The sequence below is a fragment of the Furipterus horrens genome, unplaced genomic scaffold (assembly GCF_987537825.1).
Source record: "Furipterus horrens unplaced genomic scaffold, mFurHor1.1.pri manual_scaffold_9, whole genome shotgun sequence".
Taxonomy (NCBI): domain Eukaryota; kingdom Metazoa; phylum Chordata; class Mammalia; order Chiroptera; family Furipteridae; genus Furipterus; species Furipterus horrens.
In genome coordinates, this window is record NW_028327179.1 from 76610349 (window position 1) to 76635577 (window position 25229).

At 38.9% G+C, this 25229-nt stretch overlaps 1 protein-coding gene across 2 annotated transcripts in view; it reads right to left on the bottom strand.

Annotated features, from left to right (window-relative positions):
* The window catches only part of CPED1 (cadherin like and PC-esterase domain containing 1), a 286576-nt gene extending 262214 nt beyond the window's left edge, over positions 1-24362 (bottom strand). Inside the window, exons 1-2 of one of the 2 annotated variants that reach the window (XM_090287436.1) lie at positions 24187-24362; positions 23205-23683 (exon numbers count right to left, since the gene is read on the bottom strand). In XM_090287436.1, the coding sequence (XP_090143562.1) occupies positions 23205-23453 (249 nt within the window). In that variant the 5' untranslated portion in view covers positions 23454-23683; positions 24187-24362. Of the gene's footprint in view, positions 1-930; positions 1099-23204; positions 23684-24186 lie in introns of those variants that run through there. The other variant, XM_090287437.1, reaches the window with a different exon arrangement.
* Between the last annotated feature and the right edge of the window lie 867 nt (positions 24363-25229).

Here is a 25229-nt window from a genome sequence, read left to right on the forward strand (position 1 = left end):
TAGAGATTTTTTCAATTGATGAAATGTATACTTATTTTAGATAATTCAAGAAATAAAATGGATAAAGTTTGATAGGATGTATCTCATATATTTTCTACTTAAAAATAATTTATAACTTCTATATGGTTTAGGGATCATAGGTTCCGTGGAAATGCAAGCAGAGCCTCTCACAGTGAACTCAATTGAATTTCAAGCCCATCATGGACTTGTTCTCAGAACTACTCCATAACACTGAGCACCTTCTGATTGTACTTCTGAACTGTATGTTGGGACTATCCCAACACTCAACATCCAGTGAGAGGAAAGTTTGCTTATTTGTGGCTCTACATAAGATCTAAACAAATAATAAACAAACAAAAGCAATAAAGTTTAAAAAAGAATGTATCCTTATCCCTGGTAGGGTTGTTCAGTTGGTTGGAGCATCGTCCTGTACACTAAAAAGGTTGTGGGTTCTATCCTAGGTCAGGGCACATACTAGGTTGCAGGTTCGATAGACATTCTGTCTCACATCCATGTTTCTCTCCCCTATCCTATCCTTCTCCCTCTCTAAAAAAATCAAAGAACATATCCTTGGGTAAGGATTTTTAAAATATATCCTCAGTATAGTTTTGAGAAAATGGCCCTCACTTAAATAGCCACTGCCAAAACACATCATCACCTATTCCTCAATCTAATTTTCCCTTTGGCATTCTTCATAATTTATAAGTAATTTGTTTAATGTCTGCTTCTCCTTCTAGTCTGTATGTCGCATGAAGGCCTAGACTTGTCTGCTTGGGTCATTGCTGTACATACAGCTTACTGCCAGGTTCTGAATAAGAGGAAATGAATGAATGAATGCATGCATGAGCGAGCAAATAAATTAATGCACGAATGGAAAGTATGAGTTAATTATTTGTAAACACAAACATGCCCTTTAATTATTTTACTTACTATCAGGTGAAAAATCCACTAGAAAATCTCAGTGGAGGCTTCAACATCTGCATCTCAAGCCATAACATATCCACGACCTCTTCATCCCCAGTGACTATCTCTTCTACATCACTGCAAACATCCATTCCAATGGCTACATCCTGGACTCTGTGGTCCCCTCCCAGCACCACCTCTGAAATTATAAAATGAGCTATTTCATTCTCTAATCACATTTGTGTATTTCCTGCTCTTCTCATATATTTCCAAAACATCAGTTCATCAACCACCAGTCTTTCTGCCAAACGCCAACTTCCTACTAGCCTCCTTTTCCACCTTCTTTCTCTGCAGCTCAGATTCTGTGGTTCAGCGTCCCAAGCACTATCTGCCTGACATGTTAAATTCCCTTTTTCCACTGTACTTCCATACTATTCGTGTGACAAAATCTCAAGCTTGGAAGAGCCGGGGATACAGCAGTAAACAAGACAGGCAGGTCTCTGCCCTCACAGAGCTCACAGCTTATCAAAGAAAGCAGAAATAAGCAATTAGTTATAAGAAAGCAGGACAAGGCAAGTAAATCAGAGGGAATGAAATGGAAACTGAGCTGCTGAAGAAAAGTGCCAGTTGGGTAGATTCTGGTTGGCAAAGTCAATTCAGTCTTCAGTCTTTCCACACCATTCTGCTATGTGTCCCTGGTCAATTCTTCCTTACATTGTCCAGAGTGACAAAACTTTTCCACTTTCCAGCTGCCTCTTATTTCTATAAATAACTGCCTCCCCATTCACAGAGGAAATTAGCACTATTAGAGGGAAACACACTGAGTTACACAGCCTGTTTTGACAAACCTGCAGGCTGTTGACACAGCGAACATTTCTTCTTTTCTTCTGATTTCCACACAAGAAACCTGTCCTCCACTTACCTCTGAATAATCACTCTTCTTATTCTTCAGATCCCACACTCCCCCTCCAGGCAAAAACCTCTTCCCTTTGTCCACACTCAAATCACTGAGAACTTCATCTTTAGCTCTTCTTCCTGGATCCTTAATATCCCACCCCCCCCACCCCGCTTCTCTCCCAGTGGCTCTTTTTCAGTGTTTATTCATTCATCTATTTAATACTTTTGAACACTTCCTATGTGACAGACATGGCTGCAGGCTCTGAGGTGTATAGCAGTAATGAACCCTGACAAAGTTCTATATTTCCTTGAGCTTATGTGTCAGTGGGAGAAGCAGTAAACAATGACATCATGCAGTGTAACTTCCTGGAGCGATAAGAGATCAGGGTAGTGTTGAAGAATGACCCAGGAGCTCTTTTAGATGACACAACGCTGTTCTTGCCTGTATTATGAATGTTGTGTGTGAAAGAAAATGAGAGGAGAAAGACAATTCTTAGAGGAAGGGAAAAAACAGAAAGAAAAATTAAACAGAAATCCCTTGAAGGTCAGCACCACAGGTATTTTTTATTGTTAGTGGTAAATATGGTCAGGTGGGTAACATGAGATAACTAGTAATAAGAATAAAAGTAGAGGTAATGCAACATTACTTATTATCTTGTAAGTAGCTAGTTGGAAATCAAAACCTAGTGAGTAGAAAAGAATTTAAAAGTGATAACTTTATGCTGGTCCTTCTACTTAAGTCCAACTTGACAAACTTTGGTTCCTTTTACTAAAAGCCAAAGAAGGGAAGAGGTAGATGAAGAAAACTGGACTTACTATAGAGAGAGGGAGAATGTTTTTCTTATTTTATTGTTTCTGAATGGATGGGTATCCTGACAGATTCCAGAAGCCCAGATTTTTACAACCTAAATCACAGGATTTCCTGGGGACTATATGCCACTGGGCTCCCATAATACAAAAAAGAGGCTTCTTAAATAAAAACAATGCGGAACACAATTTTCATTGAGTTAGATCTGACACTTGTTTTAGACTAACTTTTGGCATCTGAATCCAAAAATAACCGCTGTTTTCCTCTATAACATCAACTTTTTAAGGTACAGGATACCCTCCCTTTGTCCCAGAAATCATACAAAATGTACATACAAAGGAAAATAAAGAAAAAAATTACCTAAATATGGTGTTTATTTAGAGTTATTTTATTCATATAAAGGATATATATTGTTACTGCAAGTCAAACTATGTACAAGTAATAAAGTTCCGCTACCAAACATACATATTAAGATATTTTATCTTTTCAAACGACAGGCTAGGAAATGCCAAAATGAGATACTTGAAACAGTCTCCTTCAGTTGGGAAAGCTTTACCAAATTGCTTCATGAGACCCAGTTTTATGTGCAGAGGTGGGAATATAATGTTCTTTCTGCCAATAAGTGGCTCATGTAGAATGTTTGGATCATGAGGTTTGAGGTCAGATCTTGGAGGCCGATTTGACTCCACCCAATGCTTCTCATGAGCTCTGCTGTCCCACATACACAGAAAACAGGGATACTCGGTGTATCCGCGTTGCCTACCAAGAAGGAAGCAGACCATTTTAAGGTCAACACAGATGATCCAATTGTGCTTGTGATATTGCAACAGATCAATGACTCTCTTTACGTCTTCATATTCTTCATGAAAACAAACTGAATGGCCAGTTGGGACTGCACCAAATAAATTGCCATTGTGGCGGAGGGCACAGTTCAAGTTCCACTTTGAGCTATTGATGAACAGTCGCCATTCATTTGCGTTACAGATTGGAATTCCCAATTCCTCCATTAAACCATGCACGTTATGGCAATACACAAAGCCACCGTCACTTCGAAAGCACTGCAGAAATGCACTTTTTCTTGATCAAAAGTAGGCTGCTTTCACTCCTTTTTCAAGCAAGTTTTTCTCATGCAGTCTTGATGCTAGGAGTTCTGAAGTCTTTTTGGATAGTCCCAAGTCTTGTGCCAAATCATTCAACTCATGCTGATCAAATATCTTATGAACTGAGTCATCTTCAATTTCAAAATCTTCATCATTGCTGTCACTTAGTTCTTCACCATACTCTTATTTTTCAAAAGAGGGTAGTTCAATGAAAACTGGCACTGGGATTTCAGCTGAATGAGGCACTGGGTATATAGCTGATGGTAGACTAGGATACTCTATTTTACATTTATTTTTCTTCTTATATTCTGACGTTTTCACTCTACTAAAGTAACAGTCACTTGAATGACCTCTGGGTTCTTGCCAAACCTCAGGTATACCAAATGGCAATTTATCACGTGTTCCCTTCATCCACATCCATAAACTCTCGACACACTGCTTGCACATCTTGTGAGGGGCCCAAGACTTATCTTGATTACCAAGTTTTACTTTGAAATATGCAAAATAGGCTTGCCTGACAAATGCGCTGTTTGTCCTTTGACTGGGAATGGTGAAACTGGCACAGATAAAACAAAACGAATCAGGGTTGTTTAGGCACTTATGACAAGAAATAGCAGAGGCAGCCATGATCTGAAGGAAAGGAAATAAGTATGTATGAAAATAAAAAAATTAATTCTGCTAACTCCTTGTATACAGACAAGAACTTGGACTACACTTCAGAATGTGATTCACTATATAGAGCGGCACACAACCTCTCACCACACTGTCTCATGTGTAACTGAATAGCCTAGACAAGTATGATCCTGCCGCTGGTCTCCAAGGTCATCTCCCACCCCTCCCCACTCGAGGGAGGTTTGCTCTCAGCCAATAGGATGGCACTAGTGCTTCTCTCAATCCAGGCTTCATCCAGCCTGGAGTGGTTGCATTAACATAAGCTGTAGAGAAAACACTGACATGATAGAAGAAAACTAACTGCAGTTCTGAAATCAGCATGCATATTTAAGTCTAAAATAGCTGAAAAATAGAACTCACCGGGAATTATGTTAAAAATTGGTCCCCTGTGAAATGGAAACACTCAGTGACCTGGGTGATCCAGCCTTAAGTGAGAGATCTGAGATCTGTCCTAAGGAGTCATCTCATTGCATAGGAGAGAAGAAGGGAAGGAAGAGCACTGGGAATGAGGTGGGTATGGGTAGAATAGCCATAATCAATAAAATCTACAGGAGCTGTAAAGAAGAAAAAAGATCTCCCCATTCCAGGTTTATGGCTTACCTTGGCAGAGACCAGCTTAATCAAACATGGTGACTAATTTCACCTACAGGTAACTCCTAATCTTAATATATGCTCATTGTAACACATAAGCATACTAAACAGCACTCCATGCACCACGATAATCAGAAATGGAAAGCCCATATAAGGACACAAAATGGCCACAGAACTCCTCTGAGAAATCTCCACCCCTTTCCTAGGAAGATCTTGAATATCCTCCCCTTCATTGAATACTCTACCCCCGATTAAATGAACCTCTATAAAGGAAGCAAATTCAGCTAAAACAGCTGCTGCTCTGTCTATGGAGTAGCCCATTCTCTATTTCACTGCTTCACTATTTTTTTTTTTATTTTCATACATACTTATTTCCTTTCCTTCAGATCATGGCTGCCTCTGCTACTTCTCGTTGTAAGTGCTTCACTAATAAACTCACCCTCACTTTATACTCTGTGCTGGCTCATGTTTGAATTCTTTCTTGTTGGAAGCCAAGAGCCCACAGTGGGTCACAGACCTTCAGGTCCCCAGACCCTTAGAGCACCTGAAGCAGGAGGGCAGGCACACTAAGTACTGCACTGTGGAGCCTGGTTTGGTTAGAAAGAGTAAAGAGAAGCAGCCACAGGATAGTCAAATCACAAATCACGTTCTGTGTAGCTGAGAGAGCACTAAGTACAGAGGATGAAGACATAACAAGAGTAAAGAGAAAAGTCCCAAAAAAGATTTGCTGCAAATACACTAAGTAAACAGAGAAAGAGTAAGCTGAGAATAAAAGAGCCCAGCACAAAACAGGAAGAGACGAGAGCAGCAGGACAGACCCTGGACTGGACATCTTAAACTGGAAAATCTATAATGATAAATAATGTCAAGTTGCTCTAGTCTACTGGGAACATCTAAAATACTGAGACTTAAGAGGTATATTACTATGTTTATCAGAAAAGACTTTCCATTAAATCTATAAAATATTAACCTATAATCTGAAGGTAAGCTCTGAGAACTCCTAGGTCATCTCTATATTTAATGCTCATTCTCCTCTCTCACAACCTGGAACCACACAGTGCCTTCTAAAAGGGGAGCACAGCGCTGGCCAGTGTGGCTCAGTTGGTTGGAGTATTGTCCCATACACCAAAAACACTGGGGATTCAATTCCCAGTCAGGGCACTTACCTAAGTTGTGGGTTTGATCCCCAGTCAGGGTGTGTATGGGAGACAACCAATAGATGTTTCTCTTTCTCTCTTTCTCTTTCTCTTTCTCTCTTTCTCTCTCTCTCTCTCTCCCTCCCTTCCTCCCCTTTTCTCTCTTTTTAAAATCAATAAACATATTTTTAAAACAAAAGGGGCCCACAGTATAAAGCATGTGTAACTGGAAGGAGAACAGGAGAAACTGAAGAAGAGCAAGTAAAGAGACAGACTGAATAGCTTCTCGGCACTTGAGTCACTCTGGGCTTGCTTCAACTGTGTTCTGCTCACCCCTTCCTCAGGCCAACACTCACACAGAGCAGGAATCTTGGAGACAGGGAGAAATTAAAAACAAAACTAAGGGCACAAGAACAGTGATTTCTCCTCTAGCCCACATCTAGAGTCTCCTGTTGTGACTTCCTGTCTCCCCAGGACTACAGTAGTTGTTGGCTGCCTCTGTCCACCCCCGCTGAAATGCTCATCCATTTCAACCAAGGTGGAGGAGCTTATGGTCCCTCCTCTGCTTCTCCCATTTTCTTTTTTCTTTTCTATCTGTTGTGAAAGTCATATGAAGTGTCTTTTTCAGCCTCCTCTGGAGGTTTTTCCACCAACTGATTTTCCTGGAGGTACCACCCATGATGCACAGCTGTGGGTCATCAGTTTGCTATTTGTTGTAACTTTACAGACATAACAAAGACTAAACTGAGCTTATAAACACAGGGGAATAGCTGGGAGATGGTAGTCATGATAGCTTCCTTCGAAGTATCTTTAAAAATATAATAAAGCTTTAAATGCAATCAGAAGAGAATGTGGCTTGGATTTTCCTTGGGTTCAACTGACTTTGCTTCCTGTTTTGGAGCAAACCAAAACCACTCTGGTGTCCCCCTTTTGTACCTTCTCCTTCCCTCTGCCTTCCTCCTTCTCTGCCTCTTCCCTGCACCACCCCCTCCACCCCTTCTCCATCCTCTCTCAGAAACTCACATAGAGCTTAAGAGGAAGTTATTTTCTTTCTATCCTCAAGCCCTGAGGGCATTTGCTGGTTTTCCAGTAAATGTTCTTTAGCCCCCTGAATCTTACCAGAGTATCAACAGTAAACAACCTCCATAGTGAAGAAAATGTAAAACCAACAACTAACAATTATGAAAAACCAAGCAGAGCACAAGGAGAAACCTTGTTCTTTTGAAAAAATGTTCAAATAATGGAACATCTCTGTCCTCTGATGCCAAAACAACAACTTAATTCAGCAGTTCAGACTTAAAATAGTCCATACCAAAGCAATGTAAAAAAAAAGAGAGAGCAAGAACACTGGGTTCATTACAACAATATTAATACCTAAGCATCATATAATCTACCAACCACTTTCACAGACGCCAGATAACTCTAAATCTAGGTTCCAGGCTTTGCCAGCAACACCCCCTAGGCTGTCTGAATCCTGGGTCTCCCCTCTATTTCGCACTCCCTGTTCACTATCTGCTGACACCACTTAAGCTCCACCTGATACACTTCACTTTTCCCAGCAAATGAGCACCAACCTTCTGCCTTATTCTTCACACTATTGTCGGGATCAAAGAAGACTCAAACAGAGAAGACAAAAGCATTTGAAAATAAATAGCTCCTCATAAATGTAAGGCTTTCTCTCTTAAACAACTTATCCCACAAAAAAAACCTCTGACAAATAAATGGTTAAAAGAAAAGCTGAAATGTACTAAAAATTTTAAGATTTCCTGGACAAAAATCAATTGGAATTGGGTGGTGTCAACCCAGAAGTGGTTAGGAGAGCTCCCCATTCTAAATCCCTCATAGGAACCAGGGAGAAAACTTTATATATAAAGTGTGGAAGCGAAGAAAGTAAATTATTTCACTGCCTGACCCTGGAGGCGTTTTTAGGCTTAGATTTTGGTTTGCTTACAGAGGCTGCCACAGTATCAAAACCACCTCAGTCTAATGGCTTTCTTGTTTAATTAAAAGATAAATACCTAAATAAATTTTTTAAACAAATTTATTTATTAATCTACTAGAGAGAGGGTAAGGGAGGGAGAAACAGAGGGAGAGAAAAATTGATGTGAGAGAGAAATGTCAATAGGTCACCTTCTGTATGCATCCCAACCCCAGGGACTAAGCCTGAAACCCAGGCACGTGCTCTGGCCAGGAACTAAACCAGCAACCTATTCACTTTGTGGGATGACAACCAACCAACTAAGCCACACCAGCCAGGGCAAAAAAAATTTTAATCCTATGATTTCAGAAGGTCTGTCAAATTACAAGTAGAATATGAAAAAGCTAGTGTTTGTGTATTAGGGACAATAAAGCACTTATTTCTCAATTACAGTTTACATCCAGTGTTATTTTGTATTAGTTTCAGGTGTACAGCACGGTGGGCAGGCAATCAGATAATTCACAAAGTGATCCCCTAATATTTCAAGTACCCATCTGGCACCATGCATAGTTATTACAATATTATTGACTGTATTCCTTCTGCTGTTCTTTACAGCCCTATGACTATCCTGTAACTTCCAGTTTGTACTTCTTAATTCCTTCACCTTTGGGGACAATAAAGGAAAAAATAATTATTACCAAACTCTGGTGTTCAAGTCCCTATTATGTTCCTGTCCTGTGGTGGTGACTGTGGTGGTGGAGTGGGGGAGTGGAAACTCGACAATGACGACACTTTGGTCCCAGGTGCAGCTGGAGGCCAAAGTTCTCTCCTCTGTATATGCATCAGCTGAGTGAAACGTTGTTTTGGTCTGTTATCTCTAAAAAGCAACTCAGTATCTAGTTAAACAGGGTAGTACCATTTCGAGTTGGATCTGAAGTTACATAATCAGTGGATGACCATCTACTGTTCTCTGATAAAAAGCCAGTGTTACAGCAAACATATCATATGAAAAAAGTGGTCAACCTGGGGTGTCACTCAGTGGATTGAGCACGGGCCTGTGAACCAAAGGGGCGCTGGTTAGATTTCCAGTCAGGGTTGCAGGCCAAGGTCCCCAGTTGGGGATGTGCAAGAGGCAGCCACACGTTGATGTTTCTCTCCCTCTCTTTCTCCCTCCCTTCCCCTCGCTCTAAAAATAAATAAATAAAATCTTTAAAAAATAAATTACTACAAAAGAAATGGCCACTCATACCATGTATACAATGATTATACTCCTTAGGTTTGGGTGCTGGATAATAAAAAATAGGCAGTTTGTTAATGACATAACTAAATATCATTTAATTTTATACTTTGTTATAATGTTATATAAATCAATTCACACTTAAGATATAAAAATTCCTGTATTATAGTCCTTCCTTATGGCTTAGAAAATACAATCACCATTGCCCAGTCTTAGGACCTTCAAAAGCACTCACCTATTAAGTTGATGAACCTCCCATTTTCATTCTCCATTTCATTCCTCATTCCCTGCTCTCTGCTCTCCCTACAAGGCTGCTGCTCATCCTCCGACTCCCACTACCGTTCCTGCCCCATCATGACTTCAACAGTCCTCCGAGCCCAGCGGTCTCCCCTGCATTTCACCACAGCACACACGCAGACCCCAGGCTTCTGCAGTAGGCCGTCATGAAAGAATCTGGGGTCGCCAGCCTGGAATCTCTTTTAGTACCATACTGAACATGCCCTACTCTGGATGGAGAGTCTAGCCCAATAAAACAACTGTGGACATAAGGTTAGAATTCAGGCACTGAGCTGGGGATTAAGATTTTCCATCTACTGTCTATCCAGTGACAACATTCAGAGCCCCTTCTCCTGCTCCCAGAGAGGAGGATGGGTTCTTAACCCACTTCAAGTATCTAATTTGTCAATCCCATGCACATAGCAGCTCTGGCTTCTGTTTTCTCCCCTCAGTGTTCACATCCCTGTACTAACAAGTTCATCTGGATTCTCTTCGGAAATCCAGGGTCCCTAGGAACTGCACAGATGGTTAAGGATGAAAGCCAGCATACTCCATGCAGGTGGCCCTGCACCTCCAGGCAGCAAAGTTCAGCTCCAGTTCTTGGCTGAATGAAAAGCTACTGGATAGAGGCACACACCTCACAAACCCTCATCCTACCCATGTGGGGGCTAATCGTTAAGAAGAATAGGGGAGAGAGTGTGATAGATCCAGACACTACCCGGCATAAAAGAAACATCCTGCCTTATACCAAATTCATACGCCAAGTTTCTGTAAGTATGCATTTACTCCTTAGCATTTACTCTGATTTTTTGTTTACTTTGAGCACCCTTGTAGCTGTTCACTTTCCATGGCTCCCTCATCTTGTCCCTTCAGCCTACTGGCCAGTACTAATAGTCAACCTTGGCTCTCCTTGGTTACTACCCAGGATCACACTCTTCCCAGCCTGACTAAGCCCTAAGAATTCTAGAAGCCTCCACCCAGTCTTCCCTGACCCTGATCACATTGCCAGATGTTGCACTCTTACGCCAACACATAACACAACCTCACATATTCCTTTCAAACTGTTTTAGAGCTCTCAAAATTACACACTCAATCTAGGATGTTTACTCATTTAATGGCCAACTTTTTGCTTTAAAAATCAAAAATTGGCAGGATGACAATATCTAGTAATAGCACAAAATATGCACTATGTCTAAAGAAAAGAATAAAACATTATCCAATACTGTTATCGAATCTGAAACCCCTTAAACTCTATAATTCTTCTGTTAGAGGATGCATTGTTGCAGAAGAGCATTTGGCTTTATTCTGTGACTGTCTAGAAGAATGAGTTCCCTTCCTGGAAATCCAGTTTATTCTTAAAGAGCCTGGCAAAAGGTCTCGTAGGCTAGGCTTAAAGAAGAAACCATTTCATTTAACACCACAAATTGCTTTGGTCCTCTCAGGAAAACAGGAGGTAAAGGCGTCTTATAAATGGAGGAAGACCTAGATGGGACACCAGAGTTTAAGAATCCAACTGAAAATACAAAAGAAGAATTTAAGGACTGCTAGCCACACTGGACACACAGCATGAATTATACTAGGTCCCATTCATTCATTCCTTCAAACTGTTTTGTACCAGGCATTCAGTAAACTTGATCCCTGTCTTGATCCAACTGCCAGTAATTAGGTTTTGTTTAAATGCTAAACTTCGCAGGAAGTGGTTGGTTACATTATTATAAATGCCTGGTGACTTTGTTCAAGGTTTTGCTAAGAATATGTGTACAATTGACTAATGAGACATCCTCCCATTTATATGACAGAAAGAGGCATCCTTTTAAAATAGCATTATTTCATAGTAAAAAGAGAAGATTCTAGCTTCTTTAGGTTTATAGTTCTGACAGAATATATTCTCACAAATACACTTTATCTGCTCTCCAGCATCAAGTTTGTTTAAAGCAAACATAGTATTTCTTTAAACATTGCTTTCTTAAAAGAAAAAATAACCAGCTTACCTCCTTTTTCTCTATCTTTACCTACTTATCCACCAAAAATAAAATTAACTCTGCCCCAAATATATCAGCTTTTAAATTAGCTTGTGCAGCACTAAAATACTTAAATAGGTTTAGCTTGTGTGTAAGAAGCTTCAGATGTGTTATTAATGTTTCCACTGTTTACTCAGAAAAAATTATAAAGATAGTTAATAATAAAGGGAGGAGTAAGGACAAGCCCATTTGAACTCACTTCTGCCCTCTGGGTATGTCTAGAAGGGAAGGTACGCTGCTCAATAAGTTGACTTTCTGGTTGATACTTTTCTAAGGTTAGGTAGTTTCAGCACTGCTACAGAAAAGTTAATTTCCTGTTCCATTCTTGCTGAAGCATTTGTGCAGGTTGGCTAAATTAATGCTAGATTTTCCACTGGGGAAGAACCAGGCTGAGGGCTGAAACTATTACACTTTCTATTGCTTGTTAAAGAAACAGTGAAACATCAAGAGGAAACTCAATAGTGATAGTACAATTTTGGATTCCTAGTGGCATTTTGAAACATAACAGTATAACTTGACATTTAAATAGCACACCACGTTATAACTTTTTAATGAAAAAAGGAGCATTCCTGGTACTCACATTTCTGTTGCTTATATGCATTCTTTTCTCTCAAGAGGCACCAAATGCAATGAGAATATTTTTCATGACGTTATCCTTTGGGATGTGTTAAATTAATTGAACAAGGAGGCCATTAGACTGACTTGGATCTAATTCCTTAGAAGGCTGCATAAGCACACCAAAATCTAAGTCTATAAATGCCTCAAGGTTATGAAGTCAGAACCTAAGAACAACCAATCACAACAGCCAACTAGGCTTTAAGTTACAGCTAATCAATAATCTCCTTGTTTTGCTTCTGCTTTTTCTGTATAGAAGTCTCTCCCTGACCTCCTGCTGCTGGACTGCTCTACCCACTTCCAGTTTGGTGCTGCCTGATTTGAATAAATTTTTTCTCCAATAAACTCTTAAAATGTTCATTATGCCTGTTTCCTTTTTAATCATGTTTATTCCCCTGCTTTTTATCATCTCAATATTTTCCAAAGCATTCAGTTACAGTGTCTAATTTGATCCCATAACATCTCTGCCACAGACATTTCTATCCTTATGCTACAGTCTAGGAAAATGAAACCCATTGTCCATGGTCATTCAATTCTTCAGTATCGGAACCAGATCCCCCCACTGGGGGGAGTGAGTGGGCAGCACAGCACCTGCCTCATGTACATGAATCTTTGACAGGTGACTCAGAAGGTTTCCACCACCGCAACAACATCTACTTTCTCTTACGTCACCAGGACCCTGAAGCAACATTACTGTTTAAATCAATTCTGTTTTCTCCCCATAAGTTAATCACTACTATTATCTAGCTTTTTGCATTTGCCTGACTCTCCCATGCTGAATTGGCCACTTTTTCTCAGATCCCTCTCTTAGGCATAGTCAGAATACACTTAGGGCAGCAGAAATCAGCTCAATCTGTTAAGATCAGCTGTGACATGTGCAATAAGAAATCTTACTCCATCCACAGAAAAAGGAAGCATCATGCAGAGCCATGGAAAAACCAGTGGAATGTGCCTGCATTCAATTGCATTTAGAGCTTTCAGAGAAAAGTGACTGAAGACTGTTTGCAGAGGACACGCTGACTTAACCATGTGTTTGGGCAAAAGCTAATGAAGAAAATACATAGGCCTAGGATAAAAAATATGTACTATGTGTGCATTCTTGAAACAATTATAATGTAAGCCATCTAAAGTGCTTATTTTTGTACCAGAGCTTAAACCCAGCTTCTCATGGGCAGGCAGGACACCTTGAATGCCAACTGTGGTCAGCCACCATATTCAGTTCTCATAAGAATTTAGTTAGCTCCATATTTCCAGTGAGAACATGAGAGTTTAGAAATCCAGGTAAAATCTGCCTGTGTCCTATAGCTAGTAAATGACAGCAAGAATTTGAACCAAACGTACCAAAATCCGTTTGTTCCACAATGTAACTATGCTTTGTTAAACTTCTAATCCAATATACTTAATAGGTTTGAGATTAGAAAGCCTTGCTGGTGATAGTTAGGTCTATTCTCATCAGCAATATTCAGAGTCATGGAGACTCCTGCTTAGCAAGTTGCTCTGATTGGGATGCACTATAAGCAAATTGGTGGACTCTATCCAGAGTCCCCAGGTGAGATACCAAATATAGCTGTATTTCAGAACACACGTTTGAACCCATTCTGTACGTCCAAATCTGTGTGCTCTTATTAATAATTATTTTGGTTCATCTTTTATTTTGAATCTTAAGTGTTCAGCCTCCCTTAGTGAATTAATTTTAAAAGATTTTTCATTAAGATCTTTATATATAGCAAAGACTCAATTCCTATTTTATCAGTATGTTCCTTTTTTTAACACTTTGCTTAATAGGTCATGATGTTTTATTTTACATTTTGAACACAGCTGACCAAGTATCTTGCAAATTTCCAACTTTGGTATAGTTCCTGTTAGAGAATATGAATCCTATTTTAGAACATGAGCTCATCTTTTCAGTGAACATGGTTCCCTAGAAAATATATCCAAAGGAAAACAAAGGGAAAAATGAAACCAAAACATTTCTTTCACCCCAAAAGGCCACATACTCAAAGCTGATAACAGGAAGCACTTCTTATAATGTCAGCAGTTTCCATTTCAAAGAATATATCTGATGCAACCTTCTAATTAATTACATTACAACAAGAAACAGAATTAGAGAAAGAAGCAGAAGCCATTGCCACTATCTTGAAAAAACAAGAGGATGACACTTGTAAACTGATTAATTCCTTGATTCATAGTAAATTTAACATAACTTGCTTAAATATGAGCCTCATCAAGTCTCCATTAAAATGTATCTAATGTAAGCAAATTTGAATTTAAAATTCTCCCAGCATGAAGAATTTTCACTCATGTGCATATTTTATTATAAAAATGTAACGTAGCTCTAATCAACTATCTCAGAGAAATCTACAGGCATTAAATGCTAACTAATTCTCTGAAAGTTGTACTGTGTACCTGTTAGTATGGTGACAACATCTCCTGAGGGCCCATCTATACTGTCACCATGATTTTAAAATCTTTACCTTCAAATATGAGGTCAGATGATGGTGACAAAAAAGCCAAGCGAGATGGGAAGTAGTTAGAAAGTAGCTGGGAAAGAATGTTATTTCTGATTTTTTGTTTGTTTGTTTTAATATGGTAGATCCTTTAGAATGTTTATAGGATAAAGATCCCAGTAAAACAAATGAGCTGACGAGAACAGGCAAGATGTATGATAATTGAAGAAGCAGCTTCAATGTAACAGGAGTTCAAGGGATACTGGTACGGGAAAAAGATGGAGTGGAGAACTTGAAAGTCAGCAAAGAAAAACAAAAGGGAACAAGTTGTTCTTCTCATTTTATTTCCTGGCCTCTGCTCTAAAGTAGGCCTTCTCTGACCCTTAAATTAGTGATTCATTTATTAATTCACTCATTGACTAGGTATTTATTCAGTACAATGTGTCAGATACTGTTTTGGTAGTGAGAATATAGCAGTAAGTGAAATAAAGTCCTTGCTCTTAAAGAGCTTATATTCTATGTAGGGAGGCAGACAGTTACATATACAGGGTAGACTTACAGTTTTCGTATAGAAAATAATATGATAGTAAATAAGAATACAAGAATAAAGTGTGTTTCACATACCCACAACTGTAAACCTACTTTTTCCCCACCCTGTACATAAATTTGTTCAAGGTCCAAAATCTTAACCTCTTTCTCCTGTTGCCCCCCCACCCCCACTCATCTTTCTACATCCCCAGCTATAGCATCTTGTTTTTCCAACATCTCAAACTAAAAAAAAAAAAGAATTCAGCCCAAACTGAAGACCTTGCCTACAGATAAGCAGACCTGATTCAGAAGTAACATATCAGCCCCCCTAAATTTCATCTTGACTCTAGTGGTTCATTTTCCTGTGAAAATGCATCAGCTAAGAGGCTGGCAAACAGGGAGAGAAACCCAACAAGGCTCTCATTGCAGACACCTTTGCCCAAGTACTTATGTTCACTACAACAATTATTTACTGCTCATCTACTTTGTGAAGACCAGATGTTACAGTCTGTAGAGACTACAGAAATGAGCACATCCTCAAGGATATTAAGTAATAATTGTTCTGATACTTAATATTCAATGAGCACTTTCTATCTGCCAGATACTTTAAGTGTTTCATGTGATTTATTTCATTTAATCCTCTTGTTAGCCTTGTAAGGTAGGTGGTAATATATCCGCTTTCAGGTGAGGAAACAAAATCCGAAAGAGGTCAAGACATGTGCCCAAGTAGTGAGGAAGCAAGTGCTGTTAATCTGACTCCAGACTAGAGTTCATGTGCTGAACTATGCTGCCTCCCTAATTTTATTAGTTTCCTTGGGCTGCTATAGCAAAGTACCAGAAACTGTGCAGCTTAAAACAACAGAAGTGTATTGTCTCACAATTCTGGAGGCAAGAAGCCTGAAATCAAGGTGCCACAGCCCCACGTTGCCTCTGAAAGCCGTAGGGGAATTCTGCCAAGTTTCTGGTGCATTGCCAGCAATATTCGGGGTTCCTTGGTTTGCAGTTGCATGACTCCAACCTCTGTCATTATTGTCACATGGCAATAATGTGTCTCTGTCTTCATACGGCTGTCTTCTTATGATACCAATCATATGAGATTAGAGGCCCACCCTACTCCACTGTGACCTCATCTTAACTAATTATATCTACAACAATCATATTTCTGAATAAGATCACATTCTGAGGTACCAGGGGGTTAGGATTTCAATGTACATATTCCTAATGCCAATGAATGGGATAGTATGTGGAAATAGAATGGAGAGAGAAAAATACAGGTCTTAATCTAACCCAGTTATCATTATCAACTCTATGTGTTACTTTGAGCGAGGTACTTTTCTTCTGTGAGCTTCATTTTCCTCACTTATAAAATAAAGACCTTGAACTTAATGATCTCTAACTTGTTTCCGGTTCTAACATTCTCATGTTTCTTCATATCTAAATAATTAGAATGAAAAATAAGTTTTATTAGACATCTTTAAGCACACATCAACTTATGGAGATAAGGCATGCCACCAAGGAGGAGGTGACATTCCATAGGTTTCAGAATGCTTTGGGAATAATCAGAAAAATTACTAGAGGTGTCGACTAGAGCAGACTTGCTGGAGGAGACTTCAGGCAGAGGTAGACATGTTGGAATTTGGAGAACAGGGTATGGGATGGCTTGTGGATTACAAATAAAGGCAGAGTGAGAGACAAGGCTGGAAAGCTACCCTGGGACATGCTAGGAGCAGAAGAGATAGCTACTCAACTTAGCAGACACTCAACATTAAAACTACTGAAGGCTTTTCAGAAGCAATATTACAGGAATTGTGCACGGATGGCTTCAAATATGAAGGGAGATTGAGGGGTAACTAGTTAGACTACTGAAATAGTCTAGGTTGGTGACAATGAGGATAGAGCTTAGAATATGGAGGAAGACTCTAAGATTTAAAAATATTTATTAGTTATTCTCTGGATTCATTTGGGGGGCTAGAGAAAAGTCCACTTTATGGAGCTAAGGTGATATTTACTAAAGTCACTCAGTATGAAAAAGGGCCAAAGGCACACCATGGTCTCAGAGAGGAAGTTCTAAGTCAGAGCTAGAAAAGGAACATCATGTCTAAAGGCAGCATATAAACACACAGAGGACATCTAGGTATGGGCCTGAAGCCAGGGACATGCAACATTCCATTTGAATGGGGTTGTAACAAATGGTTCCAAATAAGGGCTGTGAACAAGGCAAGAATATTGTGGCCTTTACACAACAATGGAAATATAATTAGTACTACTGAACTGTCTTTTTAAAAATGGTAAAGAGGGTAAATTTTATATTTTATGTTTTCATTTTGATTTAAATTTTAAATAGATGACAATTTTTAAAAAGAAAAATACCTGAAAAATATTGTTGCCTTTCTAACTTGGAGCTGTCCATGAAGATCAATGACAGGCCTGCAAATCTGGTGAGGACACAGGCTAGACAGATTAGGTGATGGGAAAGATATGGAGAAAGAGCAATAAATATCAAACATAACTCTAAGTTTTAAAACCTATGTATCCAGAGGAATGGGGGAAGGGTAGGGCTATTTATGGAAATAGGTCAAGAAGAGTCATTGATTTAGGCATGAAAATTTAGAGAGAAAATTTTTTGAGTTTTCGAAGCTCTTGTTACTCCCCAAATAAAAGATAACAAGATATATTGAAGAAGCAAGTCTAGAGGTTCAACAGTGAGATCCAAGACACAAATATATCTGATACGTTATCTGTAAAAAGATGAAAATTAACAATATGCCAAGTTGAAATAATCACCAGAGGAAAGTATAAAACTGGACAACAAAGGCCCCCAAAACAAAACTTGGGAATGTCTACTTTCAGCATCAGACAAGGTAAATGAACACTGAAAGAAGACTGTAAGGTTTGCACACTGGTCAGAGAATAACCTTGTTGTGTCACAGAATTCAAAAAGGGAGTAGAAAAAGTTGTTGCCCAACACTGTAAAATTCTTCACAGAAGAAAGATGTAATTATTTGATTTGGTAGCCAAGGAGTAACCAAGGTGGACATTTCAGTAGAAAAGACCAAATAAATAAAAAGGGCACGGGATGGGTAGGGGTGGCCGGAAGCGCACCCAGAGAGAACCAGCTACAGTTTCTCTTAAGGAAAGGAGAGAGAAGGAGCACATTGGGTGAGATTGATTGCTAGGTACCACTAAAGCTTGTTGTTTTATCAGTTACCAATGTATTCACTAGCAGAAAGGATGGTTTAAACAGGAAAGGTTTACAATTATAATATTGTAACTAATAGAGAGTAACTCTGAAATATTGTAACTAATAGAGGGTACCTCTGGAATCAATCTAGAAAAGGTTAAAGAGCATGTTCAAGAACACAAGAGGAAAGGAAGATTTAGGAAAGAAGAGGTATTAATATTTTGAAATTGCCTCCCAACTGCTCTGCCTATGTTCAATTCTGCCCACTCCAGTCATTCTGCAACATGCTTTCTGAAGTGTTCTCTCTACAACATAAATCTATTCATGGATATATAAACTATTCAATAAATATTTATTTATTGAATGTAGAAAATGAATAACTAAATTAATAAATGAAAGGGATGAGGAGGAGAGTTCTCAGTGAGATCATTACAAACATTTCACTTAAAGAAAGCAATGCCATTTCCCAAGAATAAGAGCACATTTTGGCATTTTTGATGGATTTTAGAAAGCAAAATTAGCATAAGTACTGTATCAGGCACTACATCACTTTACCTCACACTCCCCTCCAGTGGGCATTACTCAGTCCATTACTGTGGTAAGCTATGGAAACTGTTTTTACCACCTCAGCCACCACAGACCTGGGAGCGCCTAGAAACAGTAGTGATGGAAAAGGAGGGAGGTTCTGGCCAGTGTGGCTCAGGGAGTTGCAGCATTGTCTCACAAACAAAAAGTTGCAGGTCCAATTCCCAGCCAGGGAACCTACGATTCCTGGTCCAGGCGCATACAGAGGCAACTAATTGATGTTTCTCTCTCTCTTCCTCTCTCTCTAAAAGCAATGAAAAAATAAAATGTCCTCGGGTGAGGAGATTCAATGTAGATAGATACAGAGATGCAGAGTAGATAGATATAGAGATAGATATAGAGATGGAGATAGAGATAGAGATGGAGATGGAGACAGAGATAGAGATGATAGAGATAGAGATAGAGATAGAGATAGAGATAGAGATAAAGACATAAAAGGAGGGAGCAGGTCACCTTTGCCCTGGCAGGACTGCACCACTGAGGCCCTGGTTACCCAGTGGCTGCCCAAAGACTCCAGGTAACACTCTAGCCAATGAAAGATAGAAGGGGAAAGCCAGAAGAATAATTACTAGCCCTTCTTGCCCACTTACTCCAGTGCCTGTTCCGATATGCAATAGTTCAATACAGCCTCTCTGGATGTGTCTCTCAATACGGCACCCATCTGTGTTTGCTTCCTCTCTCCATCCCCACTCCACTCTTATATCCTGGGATTGTACCATTCAATAAAGTGTTAGCATTAAGTGTATGCCTCTGCTTCTGTTTCTAGAAATGCTGGTCCAAATAAGTAATTTTTAGAAATTTCCAAATGTTAAATATCTTGGAAGATATTTAGAAGCACAAAACAAAAAAACATATTTGTAATGAAGACAGTCATTTATTTACATTGGGTTATTGTTGGATACTAGAAAGGATAGTTGTAAAGAAGAGTCACTGAAGGAGAATGAACAGTCAAGCAGCAAAGAAATGGTAATTCTGGTAGAACATCAACAGGACATAATCAGAAACACATGGCTAGGGTAAGTACAAATGTATTACCTAAATAGCAAAGTTTCCACTAAAGGAGCACATAACTAAGGAGATTTTCTTCCATTGTTTCTCTTTATAAGTTATGTGTTCCTTTATTCGGAAATACATATTAAAATGTTAGATTCCATAAAAATAAGTAAATCTACTAAGTGACCTAATTTAGTGAAGGCAATTGAAATTGTTTTCACTTTATATATTAAATTGATAAAATTTTAAGACATGTCAAATTACCAGCCAAAATTCAAACAAGTTATGTTGAGAGAAAATCCAGAAGAAATGACAAAAGGACATCTGCTTAGCAAGGCTCCTTGGGAAGTTAAAATGGAAAAAAGAATTAAAATTTGGCCAGAAAGAGGGAGAGTACTTCCTCACTTTGGAAAGTTGGCATATACTATATACCATGATCTCAATCCATACTGAAAACAGTTTTAGACATTGAACCAGATCCCAATTGTAAAGATGTGAAAGGAACCCATCTTTAAATATTACTACTACAGAACCCTCTCTTAGAAAAAACTGAAACCAAAGGACTGGGACATACTCATTGCTCATTCATGACAGTATGAAAACTATGATTCAAGAAGTACTCTGTGAGTTACATTTTGGTTTCTGAATATATATTCCTGCAGGCTCTACAGCATTCATTAAATCACTTTTTCAAATGTCTTCTGGTGCATTCTTTAAGAATTTTTCTCCTTTTTTATATTTATAAATTCAGATGCAACTTCCACTTTCTGGAGAGACAGTTAGTTTAAGGTTTAACTGTATTTTTAAAATGCTTTTTAAGCACTTTTCATGTTTCTTAGTATTTCTTTAGGTCTGAATATCTGAAGGGATTCATGATTTTTCCCAGAGAATTACACATACACATACACATAATGTTTTCCATAAAATGCTTGAGTTCAGTAGACACTTCATACATCCAAATACTCTCTGGAATCTATGAACCTCAGGTCAAATCCACCTGTTTTAAATAACTTTAAAAACCACTTAAAGATGGATAGACATAAGTAAGGGAAAGCCCTAGCGACGTGCATATTGTGGTATGCCAATCAAAGTAAAAACAAAACTCATATTTTATAGATAGAAGCAATGCTGCTTCTACAAACGTCCTAAAAGCTATATTTTAGGTCTTAAGGAAAATAGAATCTCATCAGTTATTTTAAAATATACTTCAGTAAGTAGCTGTTAGTGAGAATAATCTATATGTTGACCCCGGAGGCATTTCTTTCTCCACTTAAGCTATCAGAAAGAATACTAATCTTCAAAACTGCATTATTCCATTCTTTTTTGGGTCATATACTACAAGAATAACTAATTTATACCTGATTTACACTAACTTCCAACCTCCTTCTATCTCTAATTTAAAAAATGGCTCTAAATCAATGGCTGTCACAAGTTAAGTTAAAAATAGAGTTAGGTGGCAAATGTTTGAAAATTCAGTGTTCATATCTACTGGATTTCTGGACTGTAACTGTGAGTTTAGAATCTTGTTTATCGTTAAAATATTTAAGACAGTCACCAATTTGAAAAAATCATCATGTGTTTGTCATTTTTTGTGAAGAAAATTCTAGGATGAATGTTTTACACAAGCAGCCAATAAGTTTCACATGGTTTATAAGTAGCAGAAGATCCAAAGCTCAAATGGAATTTTCTGTGACAGCCTAGAAATAACAGTTAACATATGCCTAAATTACGAACAAAAACGGGACTCATGTAAAGTCAAGTAGGGAGTAAGAAAGACTGTAAGTTAATGGATAAAAACCTGATTGTCCAAAATTCTCAGCAAAAACTTTCGGCACTTGAAGAGCAAAACCACCTCAACTATTTTAAAAGGTATTATGTTTATTAATATCAGAAACAAACCAGAAGTGACTTTTAAAAGTCATAGTTTACACCCATCATAAATTTTATGTACTCAAAAAAACACAAAAATTGCAAGAGTTAAGTTAATGTTAACATAAATGAACAAAAATGCACATTCTTCCATTACTTTAGAGTATTTAATAATTGATTCACACTTGCAGTTGAAGTTCATCTAGAAGTGTTTCTAAGTTAAGTTATTATCTGCTATTTTTTACATAACATATTTCTTGGTTATTAAGGCTTTGAACTCATTTTTATTTAGAGCATCAGTCCTGCAGTAGGAAGCGGGTAGATGTACCAGGTCAGAATGCTGGCCCAGGGGTCTGCCTGAACACTTTTGAGTGCCAGTCATCTTTGTAAAATAATGACACTCAGACCTACCTTATCTATCTCATTGGGTTATGAGTCTGATATGAAATCCATGAGTTTTTAAAACAAGATGGGACTGGTGCTGGAGGTGTTAGCAATAATAGTAGAAGTACTGCTGGTATTTAACAAGAAATGCTACTTCAAACAGTGACCATGATCAAAGGATTTACTGAAGAAATAGGATAATACTTTATTGATTCTTAAATTATCTTGCTATAATACCCTGCTGTAGCATAGAAATCATTGACTTTGCTACCATGAATTTTGTCTGTGTGTTTTCTTTTTCTTTTTCTCTTTTAGACTGAATGTTTTCAAATGTCATCATTTCACTGACAGGCATAAACAGAGTGGTATATTAAAACAGAAATTCTGAGTGCTTTTTATGTGTTTTCTCCAACACTTGACAAGTGAGATTAATAAAGTATATTAGCATAGTATGAGTATAGAATAATCTATATTTTCCTATTTCTATAAACAATAAAGTGCAGTGTATCAGTTCTTTTGAAGAAATCCATTATGTTTTTCTTTTAAGTGCTTCGGAAATAAATATTCACTCTAGAAATGTGTTCACCAATGAAAAATTGATTTTATCTATTACAAAATGAAGTTCTGGAGTATCTTTGAATCTGGAGTCGTCTGGGCACTCGTACTGACTGCCCTGAGGACAGAGACACTCAGTGTTTATCAAATTTTAGGAATCAGGATTTATATTCCTAAACTTTAAATCTTTAGGTCTATTAGAATCCTAATATTTTAGAAAGCATTCACATCACTGCCCCCTCCTCCAAACTGTCTATTTCATTCAGCTGAAATGAAGTGAAATTCTAAGAGATAAAATAATAACCAGGACTTTGTGGAAGTAAGAAGTTGAAGCTAACATGTGTTTAACTGTCATAAGGTCACTCTCTGGGCTGTGTATACCCTGGCTTCCTTTCAGACCTCATGGAAGTTAATTTTAGTTTTATAGAAAGGACAGAGAGAGGCTATCTTTGCAGAAAATGTCAAGGTTAATCTTATGATGGTCTTACCTTTCTGATTTCCTGAGCATTCTCGGAGAGAAAGAAACACTGTTTGTCCACAGAGAATCCTTTCTTGCATCTGCTTGCCTGGGTTTCGGTGGGTGTGTATGGGGCAGCCCCAGGGACAGTGGCTGTGGACTTCTTCATCCCTCGGAGTGTCAGCGTCTGGTAGAAAAGGCAGATTGCCACCACCAAGCCCACCAAGAAGGGCCGGGGGCAAAATCGCCGACGACAAAGGAACACTGGACGACAGACCATGACCAGTTCAGCTTCAGTTGGCCCCTGTCCACGTTGCCGGAAAAGTCATAGCAGCTATTTTTTGTCAGCATGAAAAATACAAATCTGCCTTCTTTTTCCACAACTTAAATCAAGATTGCTCCATCCCGCTTAAAAACTTTCCGAAGAATCATGCCAAAGAATTATAGGTCCCAAAAGTCTGAAGCGGTTACTAAGAGCCCTTCCATGGATGACAGTCAAAATTGGCTGGCCTGGGTTAAAAAACAAATAAACAAACAAACAAACAAAAAAGAGAGAAACACATCAAAATAATAATAGTTGTAACTAATAACCTGAATGTACCCCAGGCTGCCAAGTTGTTGCTTCCAGTAATGCCCTATTTCCACATCCTTAAACTCACAGTGAAGGCTTTACAGGAAAAAAGAAGACAACACCAGAGTAAATCTGGAGCCTGAAAGCAGCCTTGAAGAACGCAGTAGGTTAAAACCAAAAGCGCCTGTTGCACAGCTGGGCGCAGGCCAGCTTGCCTTAGCAGTTCCTCATTTTTCCTCCGGTTTTAAAAGCAGTCCTGCTTTCCGCCTTTCAAGTTCCTTAACTGCTTCCCCTCATTCAGTTTTAAATGGCCACTTTCCTGTAAGCATTTATGGCTTTTAATATAAAAAAGGAATACACGGTTTGAATGGACGTGGTTCCTGTTAGGGTTTTGCTTGTATTTGTTACATTCCGTTTCAAGTTCAAAGTTCTGTGTACTTACTCGGTTTTCATCCTTTTAGGCAGAAAAAGTTTCCATGACCCCCTCCCTAACGGATTGTTGATCTGAACCTCTCGGAAGATAACACCCAGTCGTGCGACCCCAATTCATCTACCACACGCAGACACACGCGAGGACCCACAGAGCCACACGCGCGCGCCTGCCACCCTCCCGGCGAGGAACAGCGGCCGGGACACTGCAGCCACACCAGCCGGCGGGGCGGGGCGGGGCTACTCTGCCGGGGCTCCTCGGGGGCAGCTGGAGCCGCGCGGTCAGCTCTGGATGAGAAAGAAACGGTGGGCTTCCACAGAGTGGGAATAGCATTTCTCATTTCCCCCCGAAATGTGGCTGCCTTCCTTCCTATAGCTGCAAAATTTTAAATACACATTTGATATTCGATGTCTTATGTAATTTCTGTTTCCTAATATAATGTTGCAAAAACAAGTAGCACTTCATCAATTGATGACAAAAGTCGAGAGTAAGCCTAAAGAAGACTATGGTATCTTCACTTCAGAGAATTGTGGTCACTCTTATGCGGTCACAACTACTGTCTGGACCTCAGAACAGCAAGCCTGTCTTATGCACAGAATAACTGGAAGTGAGGTTTCTGTTTTAGGTCCTAACTCATATATCACAGCTATTATTAGTCCTTTCCTGAACTAAGGACTGAGTCTTTCAAAGATTAATTGCTGACACCACTCTTTTAATGAGTTGATTGTAACAGGTACCAAGCAACTTTTGCTCACTAGAAAGGGTTACACAGTATGCTTTGTCCAGAATTCAACTCAATCCACTGCTGTTCTACAGACCACCACAAGAACACTTCTAGTCTAGCAATTCTGCAAACATCATCCACTTTTGCTGAGTCAGCTGAGGGAACTTCAAGGAGGAAAGCAATCTGCCTTGTGCTTAGTGCTCACCTCTCCCAGCCCTCACTTTACGAACCGATTTAAACTTACAGCAGATATTCTTCAAAGGCTCTGAATCTAAACAGATTTTGTAACCTTTTTCTAACGCAAACTTCTTTTTGTGGGCTGAGTTTCTCC